The sequence below is a fragment of the Marmota marmota genome, unplaced genomic scaffold (assembly GCF_001458135.2).
Source record: "Marmota marmota marmota unplaced genomic scaffold, marMar, whole genome shotgun sequence".
NCBI lineage: Eukaryota > Metazoa > Chordata > Mammalia > Rodentia > Sciuridae > Marmota > Marmota marmota.
The window spans coordinates 7,241,979-7,258,946 of record NW_026000137.1 but is presented as its reverse complement, the minus strand read 5'-3'; the positions used below and the strand labels follow the sequence as shown (position 1 = coordinate 7,258,946).

The following is a 16,968-nucleotide window of genomic DNA, read 5'->3' as shown; positions in this document are numbered from 1 at the left end:
AGGGTTTTAGCCAAATATATCCCTGCTGTCTTTTTCTTGAATCCAGAAGGCCCCGCCTTATTCTCCCCCCTCCTCGTTCCCTAGGGCTGGAGCTGGTCTGTAAGTGCTCCATGCATGCTTTCTTCAGAAGGATGGCCCCGTGACTGAAATCAGAGTTCCCAGGTGTCAGATGGCTCTTGTCCTAGTGTGTGGTTGTGTGTAAAGATGCTGTATTTACTTTAGTACAATTGCCCTGGCCCCTGGCACTGGTGAATGTTCAGCTTTAGATGTCAGCCTGGCGTTTAAGAATGACAGGACGGGCTGGGGTTGTGGCTCACAGGTACAGCGCCCACCTACCATGCGTGAGCCACTGGATTCGATCCTCAGCACCACATGAAAATAAAATAAAGGTATTGTGTCCACCTACAACTAATATATATATTTAAAAAAAAAAAAAGAATGACAGGAGTAGGAATTCACTAGCACAGTGGCAGACCCACCTGAGAAGTGTCACTGAGCTTAGTGAATGGTTTTGGAGAAGCAGATTACTTTTTTTTTTTTTTTATATGGGGGTTAACCTTACCACTGAGCCACAGCTCTAGTTCATTTGTTTTGTTTTGTTTTGTTTTTGAGAGGGGGCTTCACTGAGTTGCTGAGGCTGGGTTTGAACTTGGAATTCTGCAGTCTCAGCCTCCCAAATTGCTGGGATTATAGGTGTGAACCATTGCACTCAGGAGAAGAGCACTTTCATTCTGGAACACTGGTGGGAGTCATTTTTCCATGTTCAATCATAAAGAGTTTGGTCAGCATGGTTGTATTTTCCCTTTAAAACTTAATATACCAAAAATTTTCATTAAAATCAAATTTGGAATAGATTATTTGTGTGTAATACAATCCTGTTTCCAATTATCATTCTCTCCCAATATTGTTAAAATATTATTTAATTTATGAAAATTCAGTTTTTACACAGTTTAAGTTACTTTATAAAAATAGTACTTCTGTATTAGAATATTTTCTTATGTTCAATCCTAAGTTACAGTGGTAATTAGGAAAGTAATTTACATTTCTCATAAGGAATCTCAAAACTATGGAAATGCATAAAGTGGAAGGTAAATCTTCATTCTCCTTGTGACTGTCTTGGTTTATATTCTCGCAAACGTCTGCATTTATAGAAATGTGTAACTTATAAAACGTTTTTATATATACATATGTATGTTAACAGTATTTTAAGAATACTTGGCCCCTTTTCATCAATTTTGATTGGTTGGAAAATGTGGCTATATCTTCTATTACCAGACAGTCATTTCTCATAATTTTTTAAAGGCTTTGTTAGAAAGTGGAAGTTTGTTTGATGTGTTTAAAATGTGGATTTGATATAGTGTACTGACTGGAAAATATCAGGACTATTGTTTATTGGCTCAACTGATGAACCGGTCACATAATACTCTGATGCTGAGCAGATAGAAGCTCCGTAACTTTAAGGGGTGGACTAAGAGGCAGGGTGAAGGAGTTGGCCCTGTCCAGCTGAGGAGCATTTAAGGCTTGTGGGGAGAGTGTGAGCCTGGAGGTGTTGTAGGTGGAGGAGCAGTTGGACTTGGGCGTGTGTGGTTCATTGTCCAGCACCAGCTCCTCAGGAGGAGCTGGCAGAAGGAGGAAGTAGGGAAGGTAAGAAGTAAGCAAAAAAGAGCAAGTTCTTTGTAGTCATGGCTGTTTTGTTTGGCTTCAGCAGGAGTGAGATAAAAGGCAGGTTTTTCTACTGTCCTTCCTTTCCCCCCTTTCCCTCCCCTCCCATCACTTCTCTCTACCTATTATTATGTGTGTATATACGTGACTGTATGACCAATATGATTCTGCAACCTGTACACTCAGAAAAATGAGAAATTGTATCCCATCTGATTCAAATGTATGATATGTCAAGGTCATTGTATGTCATGTGTAACTAATTAAAACAAATAAAAAATTAAACAAAACAAAAAGGCAGGTTTTTGAAGGTGAACCAAAGAAAACGTGATTCCAGCTTTCTTTGAATATCAAGCTGAGAAAGTTTAACTATTTGATAAATAAGTAGGAGCTTGAGGTGGAATGAGATTCTTGTTTAACAGAACAATGTTTCTTGTAGCTAAACTCAGTGAAGTTGGGACAGTCAGACTCTTAGGTAGACACCTGCAGAGATGTCCTTTGGTGTTCACTCTTGAATTCAGAAGGAGCACATCAGTAATAAAGTCTGGCTGTCGGCACACAAGGTACACAGTATCTGCCTTTTATTCTTTCTCTTGCCTCCAGTGTTGGGTTCGATTTGGAGAGAAGGGTCAGAAAGGGAGACAGCCTCACAGCAAATTGGGAGAGACCACAGCTGAGTATCCGCTTTAATGCTTAGCTTACCCCTGTGTGTCAACCATACATCCCATTCCCGATCTGACTTTTAGAGTGTTGAGCTACTCTACAGCAATGGAAAGAAATGGCAGATTACCCATTGCAAATGAATTGCACGTAATTAATTTTGCGACTTTATTCGATGGGTCTAGCAACTCTCCAACTTTCCTCACTGAAATCCCTGACTTTCCCAGTTCCCTGGGAAAACTGGTTCCACCTGGGTCAAAATTCACCTTTCAAAACTGACAGAAACTTATCCCCTAAAGTCCAGTGATCATCTCTAGCAGTTTCTTTCCTGACTTCTAAGCCATTCTCTGATTCTGGAAGGTTGCTACCCCTTTGGTTTTTGCTGTCAGAATGGACTCAAGCTAACTTAATCTAGAAGCCCTCCAGCTCGGCTCATGGTTCAAGCACAGTAAGTACGTCATGCCGTGTAGTGTGAAGGAATAGGGCCTGCTCAGGCTTGTGGACAGGAAGGAGCCAGAGCACTGCCAAGCCTGCTGCCGCTGCTGGCTCTCCTAAAAGTGCCAGGGCCTCCAGGGGCTGGTGGGCTGGAGTAGTGCCTTAGTTAGGCCTCTGTGGGACCAAGGCTTGCCTTCTGCTGGGTGGCACCCTCAGTTGTTTGTACTCAAAGGTGAGAGGTTGAGTTGGATCTCAAGACCCCTTCTTGGAAATCCCCCTACCTGCCATGAGAATATTCCCTGCCCAGCTGCTCGGCCTAGTCCAGCTTCCTCTTCTGTAGCACAAGGTCAGAGCTTTAATTGGCTAAAGTGCTTTGTAGCTTAGGAAAGCTTTGGACATCAAGACCTTTCTCCCCTCAGTCACCAATACAGACTTGCCTGGGATCTACTGTACCTCTAAACCAAAGTGTTATCACAGCATTGGTGTGGCCTGTGTGCTCTTCCTTCTTTGAAAACTCTATGTCTGTGGCCAAAACAGAGCTAGCCTTCTGCTGTAAGGATGCTTTATTTAGCTCCAACAGCAGAAAAAAATATGTTTTCTGCTTTTTTTCTAAGTAGGCTTATTTTTGCCTTTGCAAACACTTCTAGTACACAGGTCTAACCTTGGAGAATGATAATGCACACTTGGGAGGGGGTGGGAGACCAGGTGGAGATGAGCTCTTGAAGAAGGGCATCTGGCTGGGTAGAACTGAAAGGGGACAACAGAAGGAAGAGGTGGGTTCTGAAGGCTCCGAGTCTAGATTTCTAGAACATGAAGATGGCTGTGCTAATGATGATCCTTTCAAAGAAGAGATTGTTTTTGTGTGTTCTGTGATGTTTCAGACACCAGGAACAAACATCTCTCTGGACGGTGGGAGGCAGAGAAGGTTCTGGGTGGCATTTGTTGGCTCTTGGCTCTTCTGCCTTCAAGTTCTGAAATGGTGAGCCAGGGGCCACACCTTCCAGCTTTCCTCCTCCAAGCTTTGGAGCAGACTGTGTTAAAGAAGCCTCATGTAAACACAGGACACTATGAGAATACAAAATAGCCTGCAGGGTGTTTATCCACAGTGGGCAGGAGTCAGTAAGTCATGTCTCTGTATCTTTTTCTCTTAGGTTCATTTTCCAGACACTGAAAGAGCAGAATGGCTAAATAAGGTAAGATTAGAATATTCCAAATACCAGATATCAGTGGGAATTAGAGGATGAGAGACCATCTTTCCGTATTTGGGAATTTGGATGTTGGCATGACTAGAGCCCATTTAGACTGCAGTGGGAGGCTTTCGCTCCCCAGGGAACTTGGTCTGCTGCCTTCCTCCTGAGTGAAGGCTTACCGCTAACCCGAGAAGACTTGGGGCCCACATTGCATCACTAACTGGCCTGTGTCTCCCTTTCTGAATGTAGAGCATTGAGTCTACCGTATGATAATCACAAGCACAAATTCAGGAAATGTTATTATAAGAAGGGAAATAATTCCCAAGAAACCTTGCAATGTATAATATGCTTTTAAGATATGTTTTAGGGTTAGTAGACTTTGAGCCAGATCTTTATCTTGTACTTTGTGTATCTCTGGGGCTGTGTGTGAACACTCACCTAGATAGTAACCCCTGTAGCCCTGGTAGTCTGTCCTTAAACGAAGTCCCAGGCACTTACTAGAATCTAAGCAGTTAAGGTGTCCAGCAGTGAGTTGAAATCAGTCATCAGATGTGCTGACAACAGACTATTATAGAGCTTGTTCCTGCACCACAGTGGTTAATTAGTATTTTATCATCATAAGTTTTTAAAGTTTAAATTATAAAGTGTTGATTTATATAACAAGAAAAGCATTTCCCCCTTTTAATTTTTAAAACCAGATTCTGGCAAGCAACAGGATTATAATTTTTCAGGATAACTCAGGTACATGTGTATCACAGTGATTGTTAACATGAGTTCTTTCTCCTTCCAGACTGTAAAGCACATGTGGCCTTTTATTTGCCAATTTGTAGAGAAGCTTTTTCGAGAAACCATAGAGCCAGCTGTGCGGGGAGCCAATACCCACCTCAGCACCTTCAGCTTCACCAAGGTGGACGTGGGCCAGCAGGTCAGCTGCTTCTTGGTGTCTTATTGTGCACACGGTAGGATTACTGTCAGAACAAGACATCATTAACCACTCCACATATTCCAGAAGGAACTGTCCACCAGGAGCCAGCCTGTGTGCCACAGTGCCACCCAGGACCCACACCCACAGGGTGCCTTTTGCCCAGGGCAGTCCCCACATTGCCCACACACTCGCTGCGCTTCTCCACCAGCTCAGCCTCCATTGGGTACTTTCTCTCTGACTCTCGCTTTGTCTAACGTAATGTGTCTTTCTGCCCCACATTCTTCTGGCAGAACTGCCTTTCAGATGTACAGTCTGACATGTTAGAGTTCGACAGGTGAATTCACACGAAAGGTCCAGTAATTGACAACAAGCTTTATATATTTATCCCTCTCAAGATGTTAAGAGCAACAGCTAAGGATACCTGCTAGATGGCAGGATCATGTTCATTACCAAGAAGAAAGGAGAGCTGCTGGTTGCTGATACCACCTCTAATGAAAGCCTCAGGATTGAATTTAAATAACTTGGGCCTGGCAAGTTTCTTTCTTTCTTTTTTTTGTTTTTGTTTTGCTGCACAGAAGTTCAACCTAGGGCCTTGCACATACTAGGCAAACACTCTACCACTGGGCTGAACCTCCAGACCTTTTTATTGTATTTTGAGACACAGTCTTACTAAGATGCCCAGGTTGCCCCAAACTGATGATCTCCTGCCTCTGAAGCCTCTAGAGTAGTTGGGATTGGAGGTGTGAGCTGCCACATTCAAGTTTCCAATTTTTTGTTTGTTTGTTTTTAGTTTTAGTACTGGGGATTGGTTAGGGGTACTGTGCCACTGAGGTACATCCCAGTCCTTGTTACTTTTTGTTCCGAGACAGGGTCTTGCTGGGTTGTTGAGGCTGACCCAGAACTTGCCATCCTCATGCCTCAGAAGTCAGTTTTTATAAGAATTAACAACAATTCAAGGTAACATTGTTTTATATGCCTAGTAAGAACTGGAGTCTCGTTATACTTTTAAACCCATACATGGTTCACACACTTCAGTGCATAGACAGCGCTCAGGTGTCATCCTGTGGTGTGGCTCAGTGCTGTAACAGGGCCAAGGGAGTGTCTGGCGGGTGCTGCACATGTCACCTCATGGCTGTGTCGGTGTCCATCCTACCTCTACTGGTTGAAAGTTACTTTCACCCATCACATCTGGTTCACGCTTGTGGAGAATGCTCACTGCATATGGAATTCTGTGGTTATTCCATATGCAGTGTCTGCAGTGCAGGGCCACGCCCGGCCCAGCCTATGGTGGCTTCTTCTCTTAGCTTTCCGATGTCCACATAGGATGCACAACTGCCCTGTTCAGGTGTCCCGGTATCTGCACAGGTTGCCTGGGTGACCCTGTGTGGGTAGTGCTGCTTTACTTCCATGAGCTAAACTGATAGTAGCAGTTAGGGAAAACATGGATACAAGTTAAAGAACTGGGAAGTAGCGTCACAAGCCTTTCTGTGACTATCTGGATGGTACATATTCAAGCTCTTCATGGCGTTTTCTTCTCTTTTTCTCCACTCCTTCTTTTTAAAATCCTTTAAAATGGTGAGAACCATTCTTAGCTACAGACTGTACAAGAAATAGGACAAAGATCACTGTAGCTTACAGACCAAGTTTACTACTGTCCCCTATTGGAAAGAATGCTCGTGTTTATGGAGATTTAGAAGTCTAACCTCCGCTGGGTTTATTATTAATGATATTCATGTTCTGTTACACATGCTTGAGTTTTGATACCAACTAATAAGAACCTTGGAGAAGAATGAAGCAATAGAGTGATGGTTAAAGAACACCTTACGGAAGAGTGACAGTCGAGGAGGACAGGTCACTGGAGACCTAGGGGAAAGGTCACAGGAGAGAAAGGGAGGTCACTTAAGGTGGCTTTCATTATTACTATCTACCCCATAACATCTCTTAAGTGGCTACTAACCCTTGCTGTCCCTGCCAGAACTCCAGAGCGTGAATGGAATCCCGTTTGTGGAGCTTTCTCATGTGAGGTCACTCTCAGTCATCTGGAGTTGGGTTTTTCTTAATGCTTCCCCTAATCTAAGATGGCACTTATGCTTGGGAAGGCCATGTGTTGGCTACTGTGCATCCTTAAGTAAGGGACGTTGTAGGTAACCCATTTTCATTTCCCACAGAGTGGGCTGATCGGGTTTGTGAGTGGTTCCTCAGTGTCCATGTGTCTTGTCTTGTTTTTCAGTGAGCTTTTGCATCATTGTGGCCGAAATACCTGACAAGAACAACTTAGAGGAGGGAAAGTTTTTTGGAGCTCATGATTTTAGAGATCTCCAGTCCATAGATAACCAACTACATCCCTCTGGGCCCAACATGAGGCAGCACATCATGGAGGAAGGGTGAAGCTTATTGCAGTGTCAGAAAACAGAGGGAGACCTCAAGGAAAAAGCAACCCCCAGGGTAGGTCCCAAGTCTCCTCTGAGACCCAAGGCAAACTCTTGGCTATGCACCCCTGGTACAGAGTGAACATTCTCATTCCAAAGGACTAGGGAATGGGGCATAGAAATAATGGGTGAGCCAAAACTAAGATAGAAACCCAGCTGGGCAAACAGGTTTCCTAATTCTGCTTGTGACTCTGTACAGCATAGGACATAGGGCAGGGACATACGTTCTACAGAAGCCTGGCAGCCTGGCCCTTGGCCATGCTGGGTGCAGCACACGTGGTCTCTTCAGCCTTGCTCTCTGCATGGCCAGCAGCCTTTCTCAGCGGACAATGCACATTACTGGCATCTTTAATTTCTAGGGTCTCCATTCCAGCTTCACTTGCATAGCTTCATTCACGGCTGCCTCAGGGGCACCTTGCAGGGACTCAGACCCTGCTACTATTTGCCTGGCTCCCAGGCCTGTCTTTGAAATATGCATGGGAGCCTCCTGGTTTCCTCAACTTTAGCATGCTGCATTCCTGCAGAACCAGCACCATATGGATGATGCAGAGGTCTGCTGCTGCCAGCTAGTGCAGTACCTGGACCCTGGAATTATGAGTGCAGTAACCTCTAAGTGCCTGCAAGGTTCATCATGGTGAAGCAACTTCCTAGACCCCCTGTGTTAGCAGGGTGCTCCCACTATCTCTTCTCAAGGAAATTTTTCTTTCTGGATCCTTTAGCCTGCAATGGGTGTGGTTGGTCTTACACATTCCTGAGGTGTCCTAAAGGCATTTTTTTCCTCTTCCTCCTATCTTCTGTGCAATTTAGGGGTTGTAATCTATTTCTTGTCCCCAGTTTTATAAGCATTCTTCTGGTCAAATTGCTTGTTTTTAAAATCCTTTAGCCTTGCTTTCTACTCCTGATTCTCATAGTAAATCTGGCTAAAACATGCCTGCAAATGCCACAAACGAATACTATACTGCTTTGAAATTTCCTCTATTAAATAAATTTTTAGTTCAGAGGCTGGGGCTATAGCTCAGTGGTAGAGTGCTTGCCTCACACATGTGAGGCACTGGGTTCGATCCTCAGCACCACATAAAAATACAATAAAGATGATGTGTCCACCGAGAACTAAAAAATAAATATTAAAAATTTCTCTCTCTCTCTAAAAAAAAAAAAAAAAAAAAATGGGCAAAATATAGACAAGTTCTCTGCCAGAATACAATACAAGTGGCCTCTAGGCGAATTCCCCAAAGAGTCTTCAATTCTTCTGAAACCTCATAAGTACAGTCTGTACTCAATAGGTATTCTGTCCTGGGGTCCCACCAGTGCCACCCATTAAGCTGCATTTACAACATTCTAAAATTTTCTGGTTTACATCTCTAAACTTCAAAATTCCTCCAGCTTGAAAGACTTCTGAACCAGCAGTCAGGTTAGTCACAGTTACAACCCAACTTCTCAGTACCAATTTCTGTTTTAGTCAAATTTTGAGACACTGTGACCAAAATACCCAACAAGAACAACTTAGAGAAGGGAAAGCTTATTTGGGACCCATGGTTTTGGGTCTTAGTCCGTAGACAGCTCACTCCATTGTTCTGGGTCCTAGGTGAGGCAGCACATCATAGGGGCAGGCTGCCGCTGAGGGAGGCTGCTGGGAAGCCGAGAGAGGGCCGGAGAAAGCGAAAGTGGTCACTGGGAAGAGGAGCCCGTCCATGGCACACCCCTAGCATCCCACCTGCCTACAGTTACCACCCAGCAGTCCATTCAAACTAGGATGACCTGATTAGGTCACAGCCCTCCCAGTCCAGTCATTTAACCTCCCAGCCTTCCTGCATTCCCACAGAAGCTTCTGGGGGAACCTCATACCCAAGCCACAACACCTAGTGTGGAGGGGACACTCTGGAGCCAGGGATGGTAGGAGAGGCACGGACTCTTTGGTGAAGCCTAAGTGTGGTTGTGCGGCTCCTCCAGAGGCCAGACTTCAAGGCATTCAGACTCAAGTAAGCAGCAGTCCTCTGAAGGGAAGCTCCCATTGTCAGCGTTAATGCTCAAGGGCTTTCTTCAAGGGATCCAGGATTTACAAATGGAGAAAGGCTTTGATGTGATGATGTTATACCTGAACCCTTGAAATACCAATAATCTGCCTTTTGTGTTTGCATTCATTTACCTGTTTCATATATTGGGTGTTGATATTACATCTACACTTTGACTTTTGATTCACTCAGAAGCCTCATTTTTGTGAAAATCTTCAGAAATGAAGCATTGCCAATCATACAGAAAAAATAAAGTGAAATTATGTTTCAAACAATGTAGTAAGGATGGAGTACAGGGAAAGGATCAAATTAAATTGAAAGAGACAGAGTGAGGGTCTTGGAAGAGTACAAAAGTTACATGTGCCCAGAACAGCAGTGATGCCAGTTTTTACTGAGTGCTTACTGCACAATGGGCAGTGTACGCAGTCCTTCTTATAGGGGAGAAGACTGAGGAATGGGGTTAGATAGTTTGCTTGGAGTCCGGCAGCTAGCCAGTGTGTTGTGAGAGCAGAATCATAGTCCCTTCAGTCTGGTGCTAAGGCTGGTTCTCATCACCTCTGTGCTATATTCAATGTTTGACTTTTTTTTTTAATTCTCTGTATTTTAAAATAAGCTGCTTTTTGTTTCAGCCCCTTAGGGTCAATGGTGTTAAGGTGTATACTGAAAATGTAGACAAAAGGCAGATTATTCTGGACCTTCAGATTAGGTAAGTTTTTTTATTTGTGTTGTACTTGTGTCATGGTTAGTGATGGATAATGTCACTTAGCTGTATCCGCAAGGTGAAGAATATAATGAGCACATTTTTTACCTGTTGTTTATTGAATTTGACTAAATATCCTAGATAAATACCATTTATAAAATGTGTTAAATAAAAGATATTGAAACATTGTAAGAAAACTGCAGACCAGTCAGTATCTCTTATGAATATTGATGTAAAAATCCTCAACAGACTACTAGCAAACCAAATTCAGCAGCATATTATATACTGTGAACAAGTAAGGTTTATTCTCAGAACGCAAGGGTGATTCAATATGTGAAATCAGTCCAGTTCTCAGGTATAAGTACTCTGGTGAGAAAAGGTGTTCTTACAAGAGGCTGCACCTCATGACCTAGATGCCTGTCACTTGGCCTCACCTCCCAACACTGGAACTAAGGTTTTAACTCACGAACTTTTGGAGAACACACTCAGATCTTATTGGGGATAAACCCGAAAGAATTGAAGGCAGAGACTAGACAGATTCTTGAACACCTTTGTTTATTATAGTGAATGTACTGCATAACTGCACTTCCATCAATGGTAGACCAATTGTACAATGGTGGTCGCATAGGTGACTTTGCTCAGTGACAGGGTAGCCATCTAGATTTGCGTAAGTGTCCTCTGTGACATTAACACAATGATGGAATCCCCTGCTGATGAGTCTCTCAGAATGTATCCCTATTGTTAAGTGACACACAAATGTATTTATAATAGCTAATAGATATAAGCAGCTCAGATGTCCAGGAAAGGATGAATGCATATACAAAAATATGGTGTATGCAAGTTACCCAGCCTTAGAAAAGAAGGGAATCCTGGCCCATGTTGCAACGTGGAAGAGCACTGAGGTCATCATGTTAGTGAGATAAGCCAAGTGCTAAAGGACAACCACAGTACAGTGCTACTTACTTAAGGAATCTAGAGCAAACAAACTCTGGGAAGCCAAGTAGAATGGCGGGCAACCAGGGACTGGAGGATGAGGAATAGGGAGTTAGTGTTACTGGGTACAAAGCTTCACTCTTTGCAAGAAGAGAGGGTTCTGGAGATGGATGGTGGTGATGTTTGCATGGCCTTACGGGTGTTTTGTTTTTTTTAAAGAGAGAGAACTTTTTAATATTTATTTTTTAGTTTTCGGCGGACACAACATCTTTGCTTTTTTTTTTTTTTTTGTATGTGGTGCTGAGGATCGAACCTGGGCCGCATACATGCCAGGCAAGCGCGCTCCTGCTTGAGCCACATCCCCAGCCCCCTTACCGATGTTTTTTATGCCACTGATCTATACACAGAATAGTTGCAATGATAAATTTTATGTATATTTAAATTTTTTTTTAGTTGTAGATGAACACTACCTTTATTTTATTTATTTGTTTTTATGCGATGCCAAGGATTGAACCCAGTGCCTCACACATGCTAGGCAAGTGCTCTACCGCTGAGCCACAACCCCAGCCCAGATTATGTGTATTTTAATATAATTTTTTAAAGTTGCAAAACAAACAAACAAACAAATCTGAGGGTCTGCCAGGTACCATGCCTAGAATAAAAAAGGCGGATTTCCTTGTGTTAATGGTTTGGATGTGAGGTGTCCCTGAGAGCTCCTGTGTTGGAGTGGCCGGAGGCAAGATGAGCAGATCACGAGAGCTGTCCCTGATTACTGAGTCCATCCTAGTCCAAGTAGAGAAGTAACAGGTGGTGGCTGTGGGCAGGTGGGTGTGGTTGGAGGAGGGGGTCCCTGGGGACGTGGCCTTGGGATTGTATCTTGTCCCCATGGCTCTTCCCTTTCTCCTTCTGCTTCTTGGCTGCATGTTCTGAGCTGCCTTCCTCAGCCATGCTTTTCTGCCATGATGCTCTACGTTACCTGGGACTCAGCAGTGAAGTCGTCTGACCTTGGACTGAAAGCTCTGCAATCGCCAGCCCCAAACAGACTTTCCCTCCTCTAAGTTGTGCTTGTCAGGTATTTTGGTCAGCGTGACAAGAAGCTGATCAGCACGCATGCTTCTTGTCTTGGTTCTTATTGAAATGAACGTGCTTATGGCTTCCTGCATTCCGGTGTGGCCTGACTGGCAGCTTGTTGTCACTCTTGACAGATATCTGAGATACACTATTTATAAGGGATAAATTTATTTTGGCTCATGGTTTTAGTCCAGGGTCACTTGGCCTTGTTTCCTTTGGGCCTGTGATGAGAAACAAGTCCCGTCGGGAGCAATGGGAAAGGATACTGCTCACTGCAACTGTTGCGAAATGAAGAGAGAGGGAAGGGTCCCAGCATCCCCTCTGAGGGCATGCCCCCAGCGACTTGACTTTCTTCCACTAGGCCCCACCCCTTAGAAGGTCTGCCACCTCCCAGTAAGGCCAGGGCCGAGGACTGAGCCTACAGCCCATGGGCCTTTGGGGGCATTTCAGATTCAGACTATGACAAGTGCTAACAGATAGATGCCTGCTGTGCAGGGTGAGTGCCAAACACTGTGGACGCAGAACAGCTGAGTGGTTGTAGCAGTTCAGAGTGGTCTGTCATAAAATGACCCTTGATTAAGGATCATTTTATGTCATTTATGAGTTTTCAAACTAAGTTGCAATAATACAATAACTGAATAGAGTAGGTGCCAATTACCTTTAGTTTAGAAAAGAACATAGAATGTCTTTGAGAAAACCTGCACCTTTTAAAATGTTTGACATTTGTGCAAAAAACATTGTCATCAGTGGAATAAGAGAAGGGCCACTTGCATCTTCATGAGGCTGTGGCCAGAAGACCTGTCCACAGGGCCAATGACAAGCTTCCTGGAGGCCCACTTGTGTTTTAGGGTAGGTCCTTCTCTAGAATGCCTGTCCACAGGGCTGATGATGAGCTTCATGATGGTGGAAACTTTGTTCTTTTGTTCAGGTCCCTTAGCCCAAGTGAGTTTACTGAATAAACATTTGAGTAAATCAGTTAATGGATGTCATTTGAAGATGCAGCCATGGCAGCATATGCATTCTCCTTTTTTTGAGTTCCATACAAAGTTCTTAACTACATTGGTAGTGGGGATGGGGAAAGAGAAATGGAAAAGAATTAGGAAATAAAAGAACAAAGTCTTAGGTGAAGAAAGGTAAAGTTTTGTGATGATTTTTGTAACAGGCTATTGGTGAGTTCACCAACTAGGAAGTCATTCTCATTGAGAAGAACTGTAGGTTTGGGCTTTAACACTAGGAAATAAGTCTTGGAAAAATTTCATCCCTGATCCCTTTTGTTATTGTTCTCCACATCTGGCTCGGCATTCCTGGACCGTGCTCGTCAAATTCCACAAGAGTGCCTAAGCAGGAATGTGATGCCCTGCTGCAAAGGCCAAGCATCGGCTCCAGTCTGCCCTACCCTGTGCAATACGTATTTGGCTTATCATGTTCTTATTGAAAACAGCACACTTTGCACTCAGTGTCATAGTGGGCTCACATTTGTTGATCATTGTAAAGGTAAGCCCTGAACAGACCTACGGTGTCCAACCTATGACGTCACAGAGCCATGGAGCACCTGAACCACAGCATGTTCATGACTGGAGAGAAGGGGTATAGGGTTTCCTAGTGATGAAATGAAATCAGAACCTTTTTATGTGTTAAGCAAACAGGATTTGTATGACAAGTAAGGACTACATTTCACCCAGTGATCCAGGAGTCGCACTTGTAGTTCACATTTTATCTTTGGAAATGGACACTTCACTTTAGTTGAGTGTTTATGTATGACAGGTGTGCGTATGGCAACCCTCCCTGGTGCTGTAGCAGGGTTAGGTCTGGTAACAGCTGTGCCTGTGACCTAGAGCAGCACAGTGCATGACTCGGGTCACACTGTCCAGTTTCCACCTTCAGTCTGATTTTGGTTGCTTTACTGTTGTAAACCTTGAGGTTCTATGGTGATTCAAAAAAACAGTTAATTTCACTCGCTTTATGTAATGCAGATTTTTTTCTTTGCTAGTTTTGTAGGAAATTGTGAGATCGATTTGGAGATCAAACGATATTTTTGTAGAGCTGGTGTGAAAAGTATACAGGTACTTTTTTAAAAATTTCATTTATAAAATTCTCTAATCTGTATTCAAAAAGAAAATTAAGAAGTTTGTCCTAGCTCAGAAAGTTTTTAAAGTGAGTGTGTGTTTGTGATCGTAGAGTGACCCAGGAAGTCAGATGCTTGAAAGTCCCTCGTGGCCCTGCAGAGCTACCTTCTCTTATTCATTCTGGTTTCCTGTTTGCGTTTAGATCCACGGAACGATGAGGGTGATCCTGGAGCCTCTGATTGGAGACATGCCTTTGGTTGGAGCTCTGTCCATCTTCTTCCTCAGAAAACCAGTAAGTCAACACTTGTGCTATGTTTATGGACCTACGGAAGAATAGGTAAAGTGAAGGACAAAATTCTATCTGTAACTTACTCATTTCCCTTTCTGATGCATGTGTCCTGTGAGTTTTTTCATACTCTTTGTGCCTTCACTGAGGACTTCATCTCTTGATAAGCAATGTTCCTTTGTGATTATGAAAATGATTGCTGTAGAAAATTTGAAAACACAAACTTTTTAAAAAGTGTAGGTTTAGCAACCATTTTATTTAGTGCCTGTCACTGAGGGTAAGTGATAGAGTCTTTCTCTTTTAACCTTCATGCCTCCAAATCAGGAAGTGGGATTGAGAGGTCTGTTTGTCCAGGTCATACAGCTACTGAGAGCTGGAGCCTGCATATAGATCTGGACTAGCCATAGAGAACCATGTTTCCAACACTTCATACAGTGTCTTACCTGAGACCCCTCCCTGCTCCCTCCCGAGACAAGTGCTGATATCTATTGGATGTGTTCCTTCCCTTTGGGGGGTACATTTGATCAACTATGCATAGTGTTGTGTACTGTGTTTTAAAATGAAATACTTTTCTTGACTTGGATAAGCTGTAATGTTACCATCTCGTGATGTTAGATATGTAAACAGGCAGTATTCATCACTTACTGTTAACAAAACACATGACAACACAACTATTGCTTCTACCAGACAGAGTCCCTCCTTCTCTGAGCACCACGGCCTCTGACTGGCGCTGTTTCAGGGTGCACTCCTATTAGATGCAAATTGGCCACTGGGAGTTGCCCTGCCCTTACAGACAAGACACAGTGACAGGGAGGAATTTCTCTCTCAGCCTCATTTTCCACTGCTGTCCCAGCACACATCCCAAGTTCCAGCCACAGGCAATGAATGACACCAGGAAAATTGTCAGCTCCCTCTTCCATTGCTTCCTCCTTTTTCTTTCTTTCTTTCTTTTTTTTTTTTTTTTTTTTTTTTGGTGTCAGGGATTGAACCCAGGGGTGCTCAACCACAGAGCCTCATTCCTACCCCCTTTTATATTTTTGAGACAGGGTCTCACTAAGTTGCTGAGGCTGGCCTTGAACTTGTAGTCCTCCTGCCTCAGCCTCCTGAGTTGCTGGCATGCACCACTGCACCTGGCTCCTCCCTCAACTTTTTCCTTCCACCCAGAATGTTGGTTTCAATTCCCCTCCCCCCCACACACTTATTTCCAGAAAATTTCCACATGTCCCTTCATGGGACAGAGTACCATTTTAGGCCATTGTAGGTAATTCTGAAAGTAAGGGCAGCTGTCTCCATATAGCTCAGCAGATGTCTGCAAGTGAACAGCTTCTTCTAGGTCTGCCACTCCGGGGTGTCCCGAGAGTCCTCTGGGAAGGTGCCTTTAATAGCATTGTAGTTTAAAGCAGGAATGTTAATTCATATAGGTTGATTCAAATAACATAATTAAAAGTATGGTTTTGTTTTGTTCTTGGCACTAGGGATTGAACCTAGGGGTGCTTAATCACTGTGTCACATCCCCAGCACTTTTTTTACATTTTATTTTGTGACGGGGTCTCACTAAGTTGCTGAGGCTGGCTTTGAACTTTCAGTCCTCCTGCCTTGGACTCCTGAGCTGCTGGGAATATAGATGTGTGCTATTGTTTTTAAAATATGGGTTTATCTAAGTCAAACTAAGTGTAGTGCAGGTTGTACTTTTTTTTCTTTTTTCTTTTTTTTTAGTTTTTTTAGTTGTACATGGACACAATACCTTTGTTTTATTTATTTATTTTTATATGGTGCTGAGGATCTAACCCAGGGCCTCGCATGTTCTAGGCAAGCACTCTGCCACTGAGCCACAACCCCAGCCCTGCAGGTTGTACTTTTTCTGTGGAAAGACAGAATTGTGTCTTCGCTTTCTGTAACCACTAACATTTTTGTTCTCATTGACTCATTGCTTAAATCATGGACTTATTTTAAATGCATTTTAAGCCTATAGAACATGTAAAATTTAAAAGCTTCTAGAGTCTGTATCAAATTTTACTTGTTTAAAATTTTAGGAAATGAAGAAATCTATAAAAAATTTCAAATTCATATTTTAATCTGGGATAAGCTCAGTGGTAGGGTATTCACCTAGCATACTTGAGGCCCTCAGTTCAATCCCCCAGCACAAAAATAAATGAATGAATAATAAATAAATAAAATTCTTGTTTTTTTCACATATCAGTTATTTTAAAACCAGTATGTATAAGAAACTGACTTCACTAATGACTATAAAAAGTTAATCTTCGGCACTGTAGCACATGGCTGTAGTTCCTGAGGCAGGAGGGAAGATCAGTTGAGCCTCGGCGTTCAAGGCTGGCCTAGACAACATAGGGAGAACCTGTCTCTTGAAGTGAGAGAAAAAGAGAGAATAGGGGCTGGGGGGGTGTCTTAGTGGTAGAGTGCTTGCCTAGCATGCATGAAGTCCTAGGTTTGATCCTCAGCACCATTGGGGGAGGGGGACTCTTTAGCATATTGCTGAATAGTTTAAATTTACTCCTCCTTGGCTGAGGGCATTCTTAACAATTTACCGAAAAGTCTTTTTTTTTTTTCCTGGAATGTAACAAAATCCAAATATTTTAGTCTT

General features: G+C 43.2%; 1 protein-coding gene across 1 annotated transcript in view; it reads left to right on the top strand.

Annotated features, from left to right (window-relative positions):
* Positions 1-3,714: 3,714 nt before the first annotated feature.
* Positions 3,715-16,968, top strand: part of Esyt2 (extended synaptotagmin 2) — a 53,709-nt gene continuing 40,455 nt past the window's right edge. Inside the window, exons 1-6 of the mRNA XM_048785470.1 lie at positions 3,715-3,733; positions 3,906-3,947; positions 4,735-4,869; positions 9,940-10,016; positions 14,005-14,077; positions 14,283-14,372. Of these exons, the coding sequence (XP_048641427.1) occupies positions 3,731-3,733; positions 3,906-3,947; positions 4,735-4,869; positions 9,940-10,016; positions 14,005-14,077; positions 14,283-14,372 (420 nt within the window). The 5' untranslated portion in view covers positions 3,715-3,730. The remainder of the gene's footprint in view (positions 3,734-3,905; positions 3,948-4,734; positions 4,870-9,939; positions 10,017-14,004; positions 14,078-14,282; positions 14,373-16,968) is intronic.